At 42.6% G+C, this 20,702-nt stretch overlaps 1 protein-coding gene across 2 annotated transcripts; it reads left to right on the top strand.

Moving 5' to 3' along the window:
* The first annotated feature begins 231 nt into the window (after positions 1 to 231).
* LOC140676640 (uncharacterized) lies at positions 232 to 19,708 on the top strand. Of its 2 annotated transcripts, none has more exons than XM_072916656.1 (2): positions 232 to 319; positions 18,788 to 19,708. In XM_072916656.1, the coding sequence occupies exons 1-2, from the start codon at positions 310 to 312 to the stop codon at positions 19,618 to 19,620; spliced, it is 843 nt and encodes a 280-aa protein (XP_072772757.1). In that variant the 5' UTR covers positions 232 to 309; the 3' UTR covers positions 19,621 to 19,708. The 2 variants fall into 2 exon arrangements, with proteins under 2 accessions (XP_072772757.1, XP_072772756.1); XM_072916655.1 differs by lacking the exon at positions 232 to 319 and adding an exon at positions 2,553 to 2,968.
* Positions 19,709 to 20,702: the final 994 nt, after the last annotated feature.

The raw sequence follows: 20,702 nt of genomic DNA, 5'->3' as shown, positions 1-20,702 counted from the left end.
ATCAAACATAAACAGACATAACCAAAACACTATCAATTATAAAAGGAAGCACCGAAAGTGGGAGCTGCCGCCATCTTGTTAATGGTCATTTGTATCCCGAAATCCAAATTAGGGCCTCTTCCCTATGTAACGGAGTTAAAATACACCTTTGTTATTTATTATATTTTGTTTGTGCATTTGATCTCCAAATAGTTCTCTTTTCTGCTCGCCTGTGAGAGGGCGGTTTGATATCTTTTTGTCCCTCCTGAGCTCCTGTAGTTCTCCTGGGTTGTGGAGCCCCTCCCTTCTCCCCTCACAGAAAAGTTTCACATGGCTGAGGGTGAGTCTCGCTCGGACGATCCCACCGACCTTTTCTTGGCTTTTCGCTACAAATGAGCTCTTTAATGAAAGAATGTGTGCACCAAGAATGTGAATATGTTTACCTGTGTTGTCCTTTAGTTTGAAATTCACATTCCAGGCAACATTACATCGCTAACATTGGCGCCAACCGGCCGCTCTTTGTTGTAGGAGACTTGTTCAGTGTGTGTGTGTGAGTGTGTCTGTGTGTGGGTGTGTGTGCTTATGTGTGTAGGTAACGAGTGTTATTCTGTGTGTTTAGGCGCAAGCCAAAGAAAGACGGGATACGGACATTGTGTGATTGTCGCCCGCAGGTTGGAAGGAACATAAATAAAGCTGAGAACAGTGGAAAAAGTCTCATCATTGTGCCGACCCAGAACTGTTCCACCTATGAGGAGTGATCCAGCCCACCTGCGAATGTCAAACTAAGGGGCCTTATCTTATTATGTGCTCAAACTGAAATACTACTATTTACTTAAACTTGGTCGTTGGCTTTCTCCAAGGTGAATATAAACCTTCACCATAAGCAAAACATAATATGAGTTAATTCATTCACTTCAGTATCTAATGGTGCATCACAATTGGTGTTTTGTAGAAAGAATGTTGTTCCTGTTTTGCGTGGGCCTTGTGTGTCCTCACCCAGCCAGTCTCTGGTAAACAATGTCCCATCATGCTGACATCCACTGAATGTGAGGGGTCATAACACACCACATAAACATACATACGCCAGCCCCTGGGCTCCACTTCCCAAAGATGCTGAGGGTCTCCTATCTTGGGGAGTTGTGAAGAAGTTGTAACGGACAGAACACTGACGGCCAAGTGGGGGGTTTGATTGATTGATTGATTGATTGAGAAGTTTATTGACATCTTAAAGAATTGAATCCATGTAATGCTTTAAAAAGGCAAATGGATGGCACAAAAAGCCAAAGGCTTGTTTCCATTGTGGTCCATTAAGTCAGTATTTTGGTGAGCAACAGGGCCCCAAAATGGTAAAGTGACTGACACTGTGTAAGAGAGATACAACACCATCTGTGTCCTATTTGATACGATGACATTCAGCAATTTTCAAGGTCCAACTTTTATTTCAGGCACGCCTTTTTCTCGTTAACAACAATGCCAAAATAATGCCGTCAGAACATATAAATAAGAAAAACAGAACTTACAATTAGTCTGACATCACATAAAAGAAAACACATTGATTTCACATACATTATCAGAAAGAATCATACCTCATTGGCCTCACAAACTCAGAGGAATAAAGTTTATTTTCAAGCCGAGACTCCATTAACCTCTTACATCGAATGCTTGCTGTCTCATGCTGCTTCCCTTATTCCGTCACATATTAATTGTCCCCCCAACAATGTGACCAAACCGGAACAAAAAATATGTTCCCCTCCAATTGACATGGGTTTTGTAACAGAAATAAAGTTAACATATACTTGCATGAATTAACCAAAGGAAACACATTTTTAATCACATTATATGTAAATATGACCTTATATTTATACATTGTATTTATTTACTCTAACCAACTATGAAATGATATAACATATATACAATGTGCTTCTGTCAGCAGCTACACTTTTCCTAACTAAGAGTTTCCCGCTTGTCTCCAACCCTTCCCCCATGCATTCCTGAGCTAAGATAAAAGGTGACACTCTCCTGTAAACAGACGGCCTTTGTCTTTTCAGGCCTCCAATAAATACTAAAAAAAAAAGGTATTCTCTGAGCATTTCTTATTAAATAGATTATTACATTGTAAAATAACAGACACTTTACTTTTGCTTGTCCTTATGTCCCTGCAAGATGATGTTATGTTTTGGACGCATGGCTGCAATGGTTGTGATCTCTCGGATGCAGAATTTTACACCAGTAAAACCAGCAAAGCAGTAATTATAGTCTGCACATTGTGTTGTTGTTGAATGATATTTATCTGATTTAAAGTCAAATACAGTTTATATACTTGTCTGTCTATCTGTGTTGGCCCTGCGATGAGGTGGCGACTTGTCCCGGGTGTACACCGCCTTCCGCCCGAATGCAGCTGAGATAGGCTCCAGCACCCCCCGCGACCCCGAAAGGGACACGCGGTAGATAAATGGATGGATGGATCATTTGTTGCCGTGCTTGAGACACCATGAAAACATACATTTAGAATGAATCGTTCATGACTTGCCCATCACTATGACTCTTGGCCCCGCCCCTACGTGACGCATGCGTGGAGGATATGCGCTTTGCAGCAAAGACCTCCTTTACTCCACACACGCTTCTAAGCCTCGCTACTAACTACACTTTATTCATCCTCCGTGTCAGGATAAACTCCACTCGTCTCAGTCAACTTTGGACATTATTAGGCCCGCATAGCTTGCTACTTGTTTTAGCGCGTTAGTTAGCTTAGCGTGCTAGTTAGCTTAGCGTGCTAGTTAGCTGCTAACAAAGAGACGCGGATTTGATCAACACATCGCTTAGTTAAGATCAAGTGTGAGTGTAAAGTGTTGTGATTGTGTGAAAATGTGTGAAAGAACGATAGCAGAGTACAAAGAGGAACTTTCTCGGACAAAAGAAGAGAACAAAAGACTACGTCAACTACTGGACGCTGTTTTCAAGAAACCTCAAGTTGTGTTACACAGAACAGGTTTGTTTACTTCTTACTCTCACATGTTTACTAACTTTATATTTCATTATTAACATGAACATGACGTGTTAGATTAATTGTGATTAATAGGTGTAGTCAGACACATGATTGTTATTGTGTTATTAATGTGATTATCAGACAGCAGTCATTTCCATTAGATAATGTTCAAATATAGGTGATTTGGCACACTTATAATTAAAATAACAAAAATAATGTTGTTTTTCATCAGATATGTACTAGTATTGTATATGTGGATGGGGGCCCTGCTTTGGAAATAATGTGTACCCCTTTCAGAGATCACATTTAGTTCCACTTCAAACATTCACATGATCCACAATGAGATGAGATGGTATAACGTGAACAGTTTTGGAACTTTCTAACTCGGGGAAAAAACGGGATCTCGTTGGAAGCGCGATGTATTGGGTATAACAAAATGGTGTCTGCCAATGTAGTTTACAGTCTCACTACATCAGTAGTTGTCAAACTTTTTTCACCAAGTACCGTATTTTCCGCACTATTAGCCGCACCTAAAAACCACAAATTTACTCAAAAGCTGACAGTGCGGCTTATAACCCGGTGCGCTTTATATATGGATTAATATTAAGATTCATTTTCATAAAGTTTCGGTCTCGCAACTACGGTAAACAGCCGCCATCTTTTTTCCCCGTAGAAGAGGAAGTGCTTCTTCTTCTACGCAAGCAACCGCCAAGGTAAGCACCCGCCCCCATAGAACAGGAAGCGCTTCTTCTTCTACTGTAAGCAACCACCCGCCCGCGTAGAAGAAGAAGAAGAAGCGCGCGGATATTACGTTTCATTTCCTTTGTGTGTTTACATCTGTAAAGACCACAAAATGGCTCCTACTAAGCGACAGGTTTCCGGTTCATGAAAAGACGCAATCTCTCCATCCGCACACGGACTACTATTTCACAGCAACTGCCTAAAGACTTTCAAGAAAAGCTGGCTACTTTCCGTGCATATTGTAAAAACAAGATAGCTGAAAAAAAGATCCGGCCAGAGAACATTATCAACATGGACGAGGTTCCACTGACTTTTGATATTCCTGTGAACCGCACTGTGGATACAACGGGAGCACGTACGGTGAATATTCGCACCACAGGAAATGAGAAGTCATCCTTCACTGTGGTTCTAGCTTGCCATGCTAATGGCCAGAAACTTCCACCCATGGTGATATTCAAAAGGAAGACCTTGCCAAAAGAGACCTTTCCAGCCGGCGTCATCATAAAAGCTAACTCGAAGGGATGGATGGATGAAGAAAAGATGAGCGAGTGGTTAAGGTAAGTTTACGCGAAGAGGCCGGGTGGCTTTTTTCACGCAGCTCCGTCCATGTTGATATACGACTCCATGCGCGCCCACATCACGCTGGTTTTTAATATATTATTAAAGTTTGACTGACCTATCTGACTGTTTTTTTGACATTCCTTTAGCGCAGTTAGATGCGGCTTATAACACGGGGCGGCTTATAGGTGGACAAAGTTTTGAAATATGCCGTTCATTGAAGGCGCGGCTTATAACCCAGGGCGCCTTATGGTGCGGAAAATACGGTACCACCTCAGAAAATACTTGGATCTCCAAGTACCACCATCATGAACAACATTAAAATACAATAGCATAGTAGGCCTTAATTATTCATTAAAAACAAGGAAGACACGTTATGTAACAAGTATATTTAATATTTTTAGTTACTCTAACATTACACACAGTTTGAACAGTAACACTGTGTTTGCATGTAGGAAAATAAAACACTGTACTTAAATAATGAAATAATAATTGGCGTACCACTAGGTGATGCCTGCGTACCACAGTTTACATCATATTCACATAAATCATATTTCTATTGTCTGCCCTAAATGTCAAAATATTTTTGTTTGTATCCCACCCATACCACCCCCACCCCAAAAAAAGAAAGAAACAACAAAAAAACAAAGTAATATCTACAAATACATCGATTAAATAAACAAAGAACAAAAAATAATAATAATACATTAATAATACATTAATAATAATAATAATCAGAAATAAAACTAAATATAAACAGATGCATATATATATAAATATATATATATACATATATACATATATACATACATATACACATAAAGGGAGTAATCCCTTTTATTCTTTTTTTTTGCAGTACAATCACTAATTCGAAAAATTAAAGTCAGGTTTATGGGGTGTGACATAGTTGACCCAGTTTTCCCAGTACGAAGTAAATTTCTCCAATTCATAATTAATAAAGGCAGTTATCTTCTCCATTTTATATACCGTATTTTCCGCACTATAAGCCGCCCCGGGTTATTAGCCGCACCTTCAATGAATGGCATATTTCAAAACTTTGTCCACCTATAAGCCGCGCCTACGCTGCGCTAAAGGGAATGTCAAAAAAACAGTCAGATAGGTCAGTCAAACTTTAATAATATATTAAAAACCAGCGTTCTAACAACTCTGTCCCAAAATGTACGCAAATGTGCAATCACAAACATAGTCAAATTCAAAATAGTGCAGAGCAATAGCAACATAATGTTGCTCGAACGTTAATGTCACAACACACAAAATAAACATAACGCTCACTTTCTGAAGTTATTCTTCATTCGTAAATCCCTCGAATTCTTCGTCTTCGGTGTCCGAATTGAAAAGTTGGGCAAATGTGGGATCCAAAATGGCCGGTTCCGTCTCGTCGAAGTCATCGGAGTCAGTGTCACTGTTGTCCAGCAGTTCTGTGAATCCTGCCTTCCGGAAAGCTCGGACCACAGTTGTGACCGAAATATCTGCCCAGGCATTTACGATCCACTGGCAGATGTTGGCGTATGTCGTCCGGCGCTGTCTGCCTGTCTTAGTGAAGGTGTGTTCGCCTTCGGTCATCCATTGTTCCCACGCCGTTCGCAGTCGTGATTTGAATGCCCTGTTGACACCAATATCCAGCGGTTGGAGTTCTTTGGTTAATCCACCCGGAATGACGGCGAGTGTTGTATTTGTGTGCTTCACTTGTTTTTTGACACCATCTGTGATGTGGGCGCGCATAGAGTCGTATATCAACATGGACGGAGCTGTGTGAAAAAAGCCACCCGGCCTCTTCGCGTAAACTTCCCTTAACCACTCGCTCATCTTTTCTTCATCCATCCATCCCTTCGAGTTAGCTTTTATGATGACGCCGGCTGGAAAGGTCTCTTTTGGCAAGGTCTTCCTTTTGAATATCACCATGGGTGGAAGTTTCTGGCCATTAGCATGGCAAGCTAGAACCACAGTGAAGGATGACTTCTCATTCCCTGTGGTGCGAATATTCACCGTACGTGCTCCCGTTGTATCAACAGTGCGGTTCACAGGAATATCAAAAGTCAGTGGAACCTCGTCCATGTTGATAATGTGCTCTGGCCGGATCTTTTTTTCAGCTATCTTGTTTTTACAATATGCACGGAAAGTAGCCAGCTTTTCTTTAAAGTCTTTAGGCAGTTGCTGTGAAATAGTGGTCCGTGTGCGGATGGAGAGATTGCGTCTTTTCATGAACCGGAAACACCAAGAAGCACCACCTTTAAAATCATCCAGGTGAAGTTCGCTTGCTAGCGCTGTTGCCTTCATTCGAAATAGTGATGGTGCTGACACTTCTGCTTGCTGCTCTCTGCTCAACAACCCACTGTTCGAGTTTGTCCTCCAACAGTAGCCATCTTGCTTTGTTCCCTCGGAAACTCTGTTTTGTCTTCTTTACCTGGCGCAGGTCATCTTCTTGCTTCCTCCACCTACGCACCATTGATTCATTTATGTTATATTCTCTTGCTGCTGCTCTATTTCCGTGTTCTTCGGCATGAATTATTGCCTTAAGTTTAAATTCTGCGTTATACGCGTGTCGCTTAGTAGGAGCCATTTTGTGGTCTGGTCTTTACAGATGTAAACACACAAAGGAAATGAAACGAAAATCCGCGCGCGTCTTCTTCTTCTGGGGGCGGGTGGTTGCTTACAGTAGAAGAAGAAGCGCTTCCTGTTCTATGGGGGCGGGTGCTTACCTTGGCGGTTGCTTGCGTAGAAGAAGAAGCGCTTCCTGTTCTACCGGGAAAAAAGATGGCGGCTGTTTACCGTAGTTTGCGAGATCGAAACTTTATGAAAATTAATCGTAATATTAATCCATATATAAGGCGCACCGGGTTAAAAGCCGCACTGTCAGCTTTTGAATAAATTTGTGGTTTTTAGGTGCGGCTAATAGTGCGGAAAATACGGTATGTCCATTGTTGTTTCCATCCATTGCTTCAAAGCTGGGCTCTCCTGGGATATCCATTTCCTAGTAATAGTCTTTTTACAAGCCACCAGTAGGATATTCATGAAGTGTTTATCTTTCTTCAGCCAGTCCTGAGGTACATGTCCAAAAAGTTTTACTTTGGAGGGGTATTTCACGTTTGAAAATATCCTGTAGAGCTTGGTGTATCTCTTTCCAATAGTCCTTTATGGTGGAGCAGTCCCACAAAACATGGTAGTGATTTGCATTTGAATTCCCACAATTTCTCCAGCAGGCAGGGGAGTTGTTATCATAGTGAGACTTCTGAAAAGGTGTAATAAAAAATCTGATCAAACTTTTCCAGCCAAACTCCCTCAACTTGGGTGAGCTGGTACAAGTCCATTGATATTTCCATATTATTGTCCATTCTTCCTCAGATTTAGTTATCTCTCCTTCCTTCTCCCATTTTGTTTTAATATATGAAGTTGAATATGATTTCATATTCAACAGACCCTTATACAAGCATGAAACACTTCTATCAATAATTTCTGAATTGTAGGCTTTTGTAAACAGTTCAATCAAACATATACTCGTCTTTGTGACACTTTTCACCTTCATATTAACAAAATGCCGCGACTGCAAATATCGATAGAAGTCTTGGTTTTCTAATATATATGTCCTTTTAATAGTTTCAGAACTAAGCATTTTTTATCTTTCATTACACTACATAAAACTGTTATACCCTTAGATATCCAGTCCTTAAATCTTGAGTCTAATTTATTAGGTGTAAACTCTGTATCATAGGCACACCATTTAAGAACTGCAATATCACTCTCGAGTTTGTATTCCTTTATGATCATTTTCCACACTTTAAAGGGGAACATTATCACCAGACCTATGTAAGCGTCAATATATACCTTGATGTTGCAGAAAAAAGACCATATATTTTTTTAACCGATTTTCGAACTCTTAATGGGTGAATTTTGGCGAATTAAACGCCTTTCTATTATTCGCTCTCGGAGCGATGACGTCACAACGTGACGTCACATCGGGAAGCAATCCGCCATTTTCTCAAACACATTACAAACACCGAGTCAAATCAGCTCTGTTATTTTCCGTTTTTTCGACTGTTTTCCGTACCTTGGAGACATCATGCCTTGTCGGTGTGTTGTCGGAGGGTGTAACAACACCAACAGGGACGGATTCAAGTTGCACCAGTGGCCCAAAGATGCGAAAGTGGCAAGAAATTGGACGTTTGTTCCGCTTACTTTACCGACGAAAGCTATGCTATGACAGAGATGGCAAGAATGTGTGGATATCCTGCGACACTCAAAGCAGATGCATTTCCAACTGGACTGGACAGATCAGCTTTCAGGAAAAGAGAGCGGATGAGGGTATGTCTACAGAATATATTAATTGATGAAAACTGGGCTGTCTGCACTCTCAAAGTGCATGTTGTTGCCAAATGTATTTCATATGCTGTAAACCTAGTTCATAGTTGTTAGTTTCCTTTAATGCCAAACAAACACATACCAATCGGTGGTTAGAAGGCGATCGCCGAATTCGTCCTCGCTTTCTCCCGTGTCGCTGGCTGTCGTGTTGTTTTCGTCGGTTTCGCTTGCATACGGTTCAAACTGATATGGCTCAATAGCTTCAGTTTCTTCTTCAATTTCGTTTTCGCTACCTGCCTCCACACTACAACCATCCGTTTCAATACATGCGTAATCTATTGAATCGCTTAAGCCGTTGAAATCCGAGTCTGAATCCGAGCTAATGTCGCTATACCTTGCCGTTCTAGCCGCCATGTTTGTTTGTATTGGCATCACTGTGTGACGTCACAGGATAATGGACGGGTGTATATAACGATGGTTAAAATCAGGCACTTTGAAGCTTTTTTTAGGGATATTGCGTGATGAGTAACATTTTGAAAAAAACTTCGAAAAATAAAATAAGCCACAGGGAACTGATTTTTAATGGTTTTAACCCTTCTGAAATTGTGATAATGTTCCCCTTTAAGGGTCAATTTCACCCATGGGTTATCAATGTTATTTATGTGGGTTTGTAAATAGTTATCCGCCAGGATTGCTTGTATGGGGATGGAGGGCATTTCTTCTTAAACAATTTTCCATTGAGCAATGTATGACGGGTTGCACCAGCATATCACTGCTCTTATCTGGGCTGCAAAATAGTAATATCGGAGGCAAGGTAAACCCCATCCTCCCTTTTGTTTGACCAATTGTAAAGTTTTGAGACAAACTCTTGGCCTTTTACTTTGCCATATATACCTTGATAGCATTTTGTCCCATTCATTGACTTGGTTTTGGTTAATCTCTATTGGCAGGGTTTGAAATAGGTACAGCAGTCTTGGCAGTACATTCATTTTAATGGAATCAATTCTAGAACTAAGGCTAAAAAAAGGAATTAAGTTCTATCTTGCTATGTCATCTTTTTTATTTTTTATGTATGGGTAGATAATTGTATTCTGATCATTTTGTTTGATCTTTTGGCAAATTAATGCCAATGTATTTAAAAGACTCTGTTTGCCATATCAGAGGGTAACTACTTCTGATTTCCCCTGGTGGGTTATAATTATATGAGTAGCTGGGTTTTACCTACCGTATTTTCCGCACTATAAGGCGCACCGGATTATTAGCCGCACCTTCAATGAATGGCATATTTCATAACTTTGTCCACCAATAAGCCGCCCCGGACTATAAGCCGCGCCTACGCTGCACTAAAGGGAATGTCAAAAAAACAGTCAGATAGGTCAGTCAAACTTTAATAATATATTAAAAACCAGCGTTCTAACAACTCTGTTCACTCCCAAAATGTACGCAAATGTGCAATCACAAACATAGTAAAATTCAAAATAGTGCAGAGCAATAGCAACATAATGTTGCTCGAACGTTAATGTCACAACACACAAAATAAACATAGCGCTCACTTTCTGAAGTTATTCTTCATTCGTAAATCCTTCGTCTTCGGTGTCCGAAGTGAAAAGTTGGGCAAATTTACGATCCACTGGCAGATGTTGGCGTCGTCTGGCGCTGCCTCCTCGTCTTAGTGAAGGTGTGTTCGCCTTCTGTCATCCATTGTTCCCACGCAGTTAGCAGTCTAGCTTCGAATGCCCTGTTGACACCAATATCTAGCGGCTGGAGGTCTTTTGTCAATCCACCCGGAATGACGGCGAGTATTGAATTAAGCGCGTAAGCGTGTCTCTCAATGTGCTGTTATGAGCTAGCAAATATAACAACTACACTACCCAGCATGCAACGATAGTTACGAGCATGCGCGGTAGCCCTGAGAAGCGTTGTATGCTGGCAGTTAGCACGCTGTGAGTAAACGTTGAGAACTCAGTTAACACGCCTCGTCTGCATTATTCATAATTAGACAGACAACACACTTAATAGGAGCCATTTTGGGGTCTTTACATAAACACACAAATGGAAATGAAACGTCACATATCCCAGCATGCACCACGCGCTTCTTCTACGGGGGAAAAAGATGGCGGCTGTTTACCGTAGTTGCGAGACCTAAACTTTATGAAAATGAATCTTAATCTTTATCCATATATAAAGCGCACCGGGTTATAAGGCGCACTGTCAGCTTTTGAGAAAATTTGTGGTTTTTAGGTGCGCCTTATAGTGCGGAAAATACGGTATATTGATTTTATATCCTGGTAGTTGACCATACAGTTCAAATGATTGCATTAATTTAGGGAGCGAGTATGTTGGGTGTCCGAGGTAAACCAAAATGTCATCCGCATAGCAGGCCAATTTATACTCTCTTCCTTTAATCATGATTCCCTTAATATCTTTATTGTGTCTAATAGACTGAGCTAATGGCTCTAGATATAATGCAAAGAGTAATGGTGACCATGCACATCCCTGTCTAGAGCCCCTTTCTAGGGTAAAACTGTTTGATAAGTATCCATTGACTTTAATCGTAGCAGTAGGATTGTTATATAGTGCCTGCATAGTTTTAATGATTGTATCCTGAAAGCCGAATTTATATAAAACTCTGTAAATAAAATTCCAAATGACCGAATCAAAGGCCTTTTCAGCATCCACACTTGTAACAATTGCTTCAATGTTTTTTCTTTGTATATGATCCATAATATGTAGTGTCTTTCTTATATTGTCTTGTGTTTGTCGTTGATGTATAAAACCTATTTGATCATTATGTATCAATATAGGTAAAACATCTTCTAATCGTTTGCCCATAATGGAAGTAAATAGTTTATAATCTACATTAAGAACCGATATTGGCCTGTAAGATGCACATTCAATTCTATCCTTGCCTTCTTTTGGTATAGCTGAGATAATTGCCTCCCTCCAACTGAGTGGCGTTTGTGCCTTTTTTAAGACCCAATTCAGTGTGGGGAGTAAAACAGGTATTCATTATTTTTTAAATTTCTTATACCATTTAGCCGTGTAACCGACTGATCCTGGCGATTTTCTTAATTTAAGCCTACTAATTGCAACTTTTAATTCATTTTCAGTTATATCTGCAGATATTGTTTGGTTTTGTTTTTCATCTACAATAGGTCAATCCAGAGAGTTCAGGAAGCTGTCAATTTGGGTTATGCTCCTACTAGAGACCTCAGAGTATAAAGTTTTATAAAAATGTTAGAAGACTTCCTGAATTTCATTTGGTTTAGTTTTTATCCCTTTTGTTCTTGGATCCCTCATTTTATGAATGGTGTTTTCTGCTATCTTTTTTTTTAGTTTCCAGGCCAGTATTTTCATAGACTTAGAGCCACTTTCATAGTGTCTGTCAAAAACATTAGATTGTTTTTAATTTCTTGTGTGGCCAAACTGTTTATTGTATTCCTAGTATTTCTTATTTCCCTTAATGTATCCTGTACCAAATTTAGTTTGTGTTTTCTTTCTAATTCTTTTAGTTGTTTTTGTTTTTAAGTCATTTGATTTTGTATTCTAATTTTTTTTCTTAAATGAAGATATTGCTAGAATTTTCCCTCCTAAAACAGCCTTCAGAGTGTCCCATAATATGTGTCTTCAGTATCTAATCAATATGTCATTGAACTCCAAGAAGAGACTATTTTCAGATTTAATTTGTGTCTTAAAGGATAGGTCATTCAGCAGACTTGAGTTTAGTTTCTATGTATTAATTTTTGCCCTCAGATTAAAGTCAATAGATAGGTATATAGGTGCATGGTCACTTAGATCTATCGTCCCAATTTCACAGGTACATATTTTATCTTTATCCTGTCATGATCCGTTACCCGGATCATGGCATGATTTATGTTGGTAATGTTTCTGTTTTAGTCTGTTTCCTGGGTGCACCCTCTTTCCCTGTTTACTGTTGGTTTCCATGGGCACTGATTCTCCTCGCCTGTCTTAGTTTTGCAATTAGTGTTCCCACCAGGTGTTTTGGTTAATCACTCCCCTTTATAGTTTCCTGTCACCCAGCAGTAGTTGCTGGGTCAATGTTTGCTTTAGGCAACGTTTACGTTCTCCTGTTTTTTCTCCTCGCTGTAGTAAGTTTGTACGCACTAGCATTCCTTGTTTTTTCACCCTTGGTGACATTTTGTGTTTTTTAGCTCCATGCTTGCTAGAATCCTCAGTTTGTATTTTTGATCCTGCCTTAAAAAAGTTAAAACCTTAAATCTTACCTGCACGCCGCACCTGCTTGTCGTCTGTATTGGAAGGAACACTACCAGCGCAGCAATGCGCCCCCCAAGACGTAACAGATTGACCCAGCCAGACGAAGTGTTCCTGTCCAACATGGACAAAGAAGATATCCTCCTGGAACTCCAAGCGGACACCCAGCCGTGGGAATACGAGGACGAAGCCGAGCTGCCTGAAGAAGACCTTCCGGCCGACGCCATGGTAGCATGGGGACAGCTAATGGCTAAGTTGACGGAAGCACAGACCCGCTTCCTCCCCCACTCTCAAGCCACCCGGACGTCGTCCACCCCACCTGGTACGCGAAGGCTCGGGCAGCGGGCCAGCTCAGAGCAGGCACAGAAGGGGTACCAGATGGACACTTTGCCCTCAACGTTGTCTACCAGGCTTTTCCCGTGCGGCTTCTCCTCCCCTCAGACACCACCTGGTGGCAATTGTCCAGAAAGGCGCCAGCGGCGCACACGCACAAAGCCAGCTCCCAGGCTTCCTAGAGCCCACCCGCCCGTGCCCTCTGCTCCCGCCAAACTCGCACAAGCGCTCCCCCCACAGTTCCATCTAGCATCTGGAATCTGCTTCTGAGAGGGGCGGGGGCAGTGCTGGTACCGTGTCAGCGGGGCCAGCAGACCTCCTTCCACTGAGGTTGCTGCCTGCCTCTCCTCCGCGCTGTCGGCTTCGGCCCCACTTCCTGCTCTGTCTCCTCTGTCTGCTGTGCCACGTGCTGCTCAGCCTTCTCCACTTCCTATTCCAGCCCAGTCATCTTCCAAGACAAACCTTGAAAAATACAGTCCGGCTTGGGTGGATGAGTGGTACCGCAAGGTACTTATTGAACTGCAACTGGAGGAACAATCCCAATCAGCAGAAAACACTCCGCCTGCTCTTCTGGCTCCTCCCACGCTGACAGCCCAGACGCCTACCACTCTGACGCCACCATCAACCCTGGTAGTCCTGCAAACGCCATCCTCTCCACCTCCTGCTCCAGCGCTGCAAAGCACACGAGACCCTGCAGAGACCGACCCAGTAAAAAGGGCATTGCACGAACAGGCCAAACAACTTGGACAACAGGAGGAACAGTTTGGCGTTCTTGGGGCTTGCGTCAACGCCATGGCGGAACGCCAAGACGCCCGCCTTGATGCTTTGGAGAGACAGCTGGGAAGTATACTCACCGCGCTGCAGGTGATGATCCCCCCTACGGCCAACCCAGCAGTCCAGCTGAGACATCCACCACCCGCAGATATTCCGTTGCCTGATTCGCCCCTGACTGCGCCCACGTCGACAGACGAGCCGCCTGCTTCGCCTCTGGCTCCGCCCACGCCGACAGACGAGCCGCCTGCTCCGCCCACGCCGACAGACGAGCCGCCTGCTCTGCCTCTGGCTCCGCCCACGCCGACAGACGAGCCGCCTGCTCCGCCTCTGGCTCCGCCCACGCCGACAGACGAGCCGCCTGCTCCGCCTCTGGCTCCGCCCACGCCGACAGACGAGCCGCCTGCTCCGCGTCTGGCTCCGCCCACGCCAACAGATGAGCCGCCTGCTCAGCCTCTGGTTCCGCCCACGCCGACAGACGAGCCGCCTGCTCCGCCCACGCCGACAGACGAGCCGCCTGGTCCGCCTCTGGCTCCGCCCACGCCGACAGACGAGCCGCCTGCTCCGCCTCTGGCTCCGCCCACGCCGACAGACGAGCCGCCTGCTCCGCCCACACCGACAGACGAGCCGCCTGCTTCCATGGCGACGACGCTTCCTGTTTCCACGGCGACGACGCTTCCTTTTTCCACGGCGACGACGCTTCCTGTTTCTACGGCGACGACGCTTCCCGCGGCTTCCACGACTGCCTCACCTACCACACCTCCCGCGGCTTCCACGCCTGCCTCACCTACGACGTGCCCACCTCCTTGTGTCCGGCGGGCCGCACCACGGCGCCGCCCACCTCGTCGTTTCTGGACTATTCATGGACGCTTTTGGCGCCAACAGCAGCGACGTCCCAGACTTGGGTACAGGACTCAAAGACTCCTGAGGTTCTGGCGCCAGTCTCGTCCGCCTTCTCAACGGCCACAGACATGGCCATTCCGAGGTCGCCCGCCTCGACGATTGTGGCGACAATCTACCCGCCGCCGCCACCTGACTTGTCCCCAGTGGCTTCGGGGACACATGGCCTGGCGGCCCACCACCAAGTCATCCCTCTACCCTCCCGTGACTTTTGACTTTCTGGGGGGGGGATTGTAGTTTGGGACGTCTGGGATCCGTCCCTTAAGGGGGGGGGTTATGTCATGATCCGTTACCCGGATCATGGCATGATTTATGTTGGTAATGTTTCTTTTTTAGTCTGTTTCCTGGGTGCACACTCTTTCCCTGTTTACTGTTGGTTTCCATGGGCACTGATTCTCCTCACCTGTCTTAGTTTTGCAATTAGTGTTCCCGCTAGGTGTTTTGGTTAATCACTCCCCTTTATAGTTTCCTGTCACCCAGCAGTAGTTGCTGGGTCAATGTTTGCTTTAGTCAACGTTTACGTTCTCCTGTTTTTTCTCCTCGCTGTAGTAAGTTTGTACGCACTAGCATTCCTTGTTTTTTCACCCTTGGTGACATTTTGTGTTTTTTAGCTCCATGCTTGCTAGAATCCTCAGTTTGTATTTTTGATCCTGCCTTAAAATAATTAAAACCTTAAATCTTACCTGCACGCCGCACCTGCTTGTCGTCTGTATTGGAAGGAACGCTACCAGCGCAGCAATGCGCTGGTAAGATGTAACATATCCTTTCCAAATGTTAGAAATAATCTATTCTTGTATAAAGACAGTGCGGAGCAGAGAAATAAGTATAATCCCTTCTGTCTGGGAAAGAGTCTCGCCATATGTCAATTAAGCCTACTTCCTCAAAAAGTGTGTTTATTTTCTTATAAAGGGGTTTCACGTTTTGTATTTTTATACTAGATGAGTCCAATGTTGGCTGTAAATATATATTTAAATCCCCACCACAAATCAAAAGACCTTTGGTTTCCGTTACCATAATATTGGTGATTTTTTGGAAGAAATTAATATCACTCCCAGGGGGTGTAGAGACATTCAATAAGGTGATTGGGTTCCCATCTAGCTTTCCCTTTACTAAAATAAATCTACCCTCCTTATCACCAAATTCCAATACTTTTTCAAAATGTAGCTTTTTTGAGATGAGGATTGTAACTCCTTTCCTATGTCCTAATTTATATGACGAACAAAACAAATGAGTGAAGCCCATTCTCTTTAGTTTTACATGCTCCTTGTCAGTCAAATGGGTCTCCTGTAAATATACTATGTGGGCTTGTTCTGTCCTCACCTTCGATAATATTTTATTGCGTTTAATTGGGTTCAATAGGACATTAACATTAAATGATACACATTTTACTTTGTCACTAACCATATGTATTTACTTGTAAATGTACCAATAAAATATTCAAAATAAAACCTAGCAAGTCTACTCCCATAACGAAAACAACTGATATAACATAAATAAAACAAAGCAAAAATAACTAAAGACAATTAAAAAAGAAAAGTGTAGTTCCAAGGCAGGGGTCTCTAATAGATGCCCCTGAGTTGGGCTAGATAAAACGTCTTGCTGTGGGGGAAATCCTCTCCCAACTATGGGCTGAGGGCCCCATCATGGCACTTGGTAGAAAGAGAAACAAAATCTCTGTTCATTACATAGATACATCCCTCATTTGTATATATTCTCATCTAGCTGGGGTTATTATATAAACGGAAATGTCTTGGAGTGAATTTAAAGTCACCTGTTTTGGTTCTGTTCATCTTACCAACACTTTAAGAAGTCAGTCAAAATTAACAGGTCCTCCGGAGAAGGCGATGATTATCTTCTGAAGGCTTGCAGTCTCTCCTTGATGCTTTTCTCTGGCTCCTCACATGTCCCCTCCCGGCTCCTTCCTCCCATGGTCTCCCAGGCGGAGCGGGACAGCTGATCCAGCAGGCTCTCCCTCGGTGTAGTCACGCTGACTGGAAGTCCTCTGTCCTTCATGTCTTTTGTTTCCTCCTTTGCTGTCCGGTACAACTGCGTGCCGTCCTCCTGGAACACTCGTAGTTTGGCCGGGTACGGAGTCTGGAAGCAGATATTTCTTTGCTTTAACACTCGCTTCGCTTCAGCATATTTTTTCCTCTTTTGCAGGACTGCTGGGAGGTAATCCTGGTCAAAATGCATTAGTCTCCCATTCAGAAAAATGTTCTTCTTTCCCCAGGCTTTGCTCATAACCTCTTCTTTCATCCTGTAGCGGAGGAATTTGACTATTATTGACCGCGGCTTGTCTTCTCTGTCTCCGGCGGGTCTTGGCCCTTTCGATGTCGAGTTGCGTAGTTGCGGGGATCTCCAACATGTCCCGCAGCAGTTTTTCCACAAACTCTGGCATGGACGGTCCCTCGGCTCCTTCGGGAACATTGTATATCCTCAAGTTCTTGTGTCAGGATCTCCCTTCATAGTCGAGTAGTTTGTTTTCTTTCTGATGAATGACTTTTATCATGTTGTTCAACACATACTCCACGTTTTGAATCCGGCCCTCCACCTTCTCAATTCGCTCCTCTGTGTCTGTTATTTGTTTAATGTTGGTGAGCTCGCATTTAATATCGTTCAGCTGTTCTTTTATGTCTTTTCGGAAGTCCCGAATCTCCTCCAGAACTTGGACTAAACCTTCGGCGTCCGCCTCCTTTGAGCGAGGGTTAGCGTTAGCACCGCCATCTTGTAGCTTTACAGGGGAGCTGTTCGCGGACACAGAGCTTTCCTCATTTACAGGCTCTGCAACAATATTTCCTCGATTTCCTCTGGTTTTCCCCATTCTTGCCCCTTTTGTTTGTTCAGAGATTATCTAAAAATTTGGCATGTTACGGTCTAACGGGGCAAAATAACTTTTCTCATGAGGGAGATGTTACTCGAAGCTGCCATTCAGCTTGATGATGTCACCGGAACTCCTCAGACTCAGTTCTATGTTTTTTTTGGGTACAGAAAATGATGGAATGATCACTTAAGCCGCATACAGTAGTTCCACTTGTGAAAATCATAGACTGGTCAGAAGTAACAACGAGGTCTATGAAGGTTTAAAAGGACTCACTCACCCTGGTAGTATGCTTAATGAGCTAAGTGAGACAATGTTGGTGGCACAGCTTAGTGAAGATTTTAAAAATGGGTGCATCCTTTCAGGACATATCTGTGTTCCAGTCCCCAAGAAGATGTAAACCTGTATCAACATGTTTACACAAAACTCACACCCTCACTACATAAATTTTTCACTGTAATCAAATCTAAATAAAGTTATAATTTCACTTCCTGATTCTGACTTACATGCAACAATAAGTGAAAGTAAACATTTATTTTCAATAACCAAAGTAGTCAACACTTGAATTATTAAAAGAACATAAAGGTGACTGACTTTCCTTCCGTGTGTTGTAGATGGTCTCCAATTCCTAAAGAGGAATTGTTGATGGAGATACTCCATAAAACAGCACATAGGGAAACATGTTTTTGTTAAAAGTTCCTTTTGGCCCAGCCAACAAAATGACCACCCAAAAGTATTCTGCATGATAACAAAAACATACCATGAATGTTTTTTTTAAGTGATTTTGGAATTAGATTTGTTTTATTTCCATGATAATGAAGTTACGGTAATGACAATCTCAATATTTACAGCCTTTACATCAGTGAAGTTAAGAATGCCTCAATCAATGCTGCCTCGTACATATAAACATTTTCAAATTGACCCCCATCAAATTTCCAAGTCTTTTTTGTACTCACTGTACCACTTTTGAATTAATTTTAGGACAAAAGATGGTATTTCCTGTGTTTTTATTGGTTGTTTTGCTACACACTTTTAACACAACACACAAAAGAACACAAATAATCTCATTGTGTTTACAGTGTCAGTCCAAAACTATTTATTTTCTCTCTTTATCTCTTATCATTTATCTTATTGACTTATTTACCCAACAGATGTCCAGCAGCCCACCCACATGAAAGAGGAAGAGGATGATCCACAGCCCACCCACATGAAAGAGGAAGAGGGGGATCCACAGCCCACCCACATGAAAGAGGAAGAGGATGATCCACAGCCCACCCACATGAAAGAGGAAGAGGGGGATCCACAGCCCACCCACATGAAAGAGGAAGAGGATGATCCACACATGAAAAAGGAAGAGAATGATCCGCAGCCCACCCACATTAAAGAGGAAGAGGATGATCCACAGCCCCCCCACATGAAAGAGGAAGAGGGGTATCCACAGCCCACCCACATGAAAGAGGAAGAGGATGATCCACACATGAAAAAGGAAGAGAATGATCCGCAGCCCACCCACATTAAAGAGGAAGAGGATGATCCACAGCCCACCCACATGAAAGAGGAAGAGGATGATCCACAGCCCACCCACATGAAAGAGGAAGAGGGGGATCCACAGCCCACCCACATGAAAGAGGAAGAGGATGATCCACACATGAAAAAGGAAGAGAATGATCCGCAGCCCACCCACATTAAAGAGGAAGAGGATGATCCACAGCCCCCCCACATAAAAGAGGAAGAGGATGATCCACACATGAAAGAGGAAGAGGAGGATCCACACATGAGAGAGGAAGAGGAGGGAGAGTGTGTTGTAGAGCAGGAGGAGGATGATGTCAGCAAGTTTCCACTGACTGTTGTCTCTGTGAAGACTGAAGAGCATGAAGACAAAGCACCTGAGTCCTCACAGCTTCATCACAGTCCAAGTAAGCACATATCATTTTATTCTCAGGGCATTCAATCCATCACAACTGGACTGTTCACTTTGTCTTAGAAGACTCATCCAAGTAGGCTTCATCACTTCATGCTCATACACTTCAAGTCTTAAATCTAATCATTGGAATTTAGAGGGAAACTGCACTTTTTAGGGGATTTTTCTATCGTTCACAATCATTATAACAGACATGATGGTGGATATATAAAAAAAAATCACATTCGAACTAGGGCTGGGCGATATGGCCTTTTATTAATATGTGAATATGTTTAGGCCATGTCACGATACACCATATATATGTGGATATGTTTAGGCCATGTCACGATACACCATATATATGTGGATATGTTTAGGCCATGTCACGATACACCATATATATGTGGATATGTTTAGGCCATGTCACGATACACCATATATATGTGGATATTTTTAGGCCATGTCACGATACACCATATATATGTGGATATGTTTAGGCCATGTCACCATACACCATATATATGTGGATATGTTTAGTCCATGTCACGATACACCATATATATGTGGATATGTTTAGGCCATGTCACAATACACCATATATTTGTGGATATTTTGCCTTAGCCTTGAATGAACACTTGATGCATATTATCACAGCAATATGATGATTTTATGTGTCTACATTAAAACATTCTTCTTCATACTGCATTAATATATGCTACTTTTAAACTTTCATGCAGAGAGGAAAATCACAACTAAGTCAATTGACCAAAAGTGTATTTATTAAACAGTTATTAAGCAGTGGCACAAACATTCATGTCATTTCAAAACAGAACGTGCAAGATTGTCAGAGACATTTTAAAACAAGCTATTAGTGCACGTTTGTGCATGATGTCACTAAGATGACATATCAAAACAACACTAAATTAAAGTGCACTTTTTGTACAGAACGCCACTACAATAGTTTAAAATAAATAAAGTGCACTTTTGTGCATGATGTCACACAAGATATTTCAATAAGTGTCAAATAAAAATGAGCTGCATAATAGGAAATCAAATAGTGTATGTCCTTCACTATGTGGTAGGTTCCTGCGGACGTTATCTCCTTCTGTTGTTGACTATTTGTTTCATACGGTGTTGATGTGGAAATGGTTGCTTGGGCATTTTGT

This window comes from Nerophis lumbriciformis, linkage group LG28 (genome assembly GCF_033978685.3).
Source record: "Nerophis lumbriciformis linkage group LG28, RoL_Nlum_v2.1, whole genome shotgun sequence".
NCBI lineage: Eukaryota > Metazoa > Chordata > Actinopteri > Syngnathiformes > Syngnathidae > Nerophis > Nerophis lumbriciformis.
Note: the sequence above shows the minus strand (reverse complement) of the source record. Positions and strands in the feature narration are given on the sequence as shown.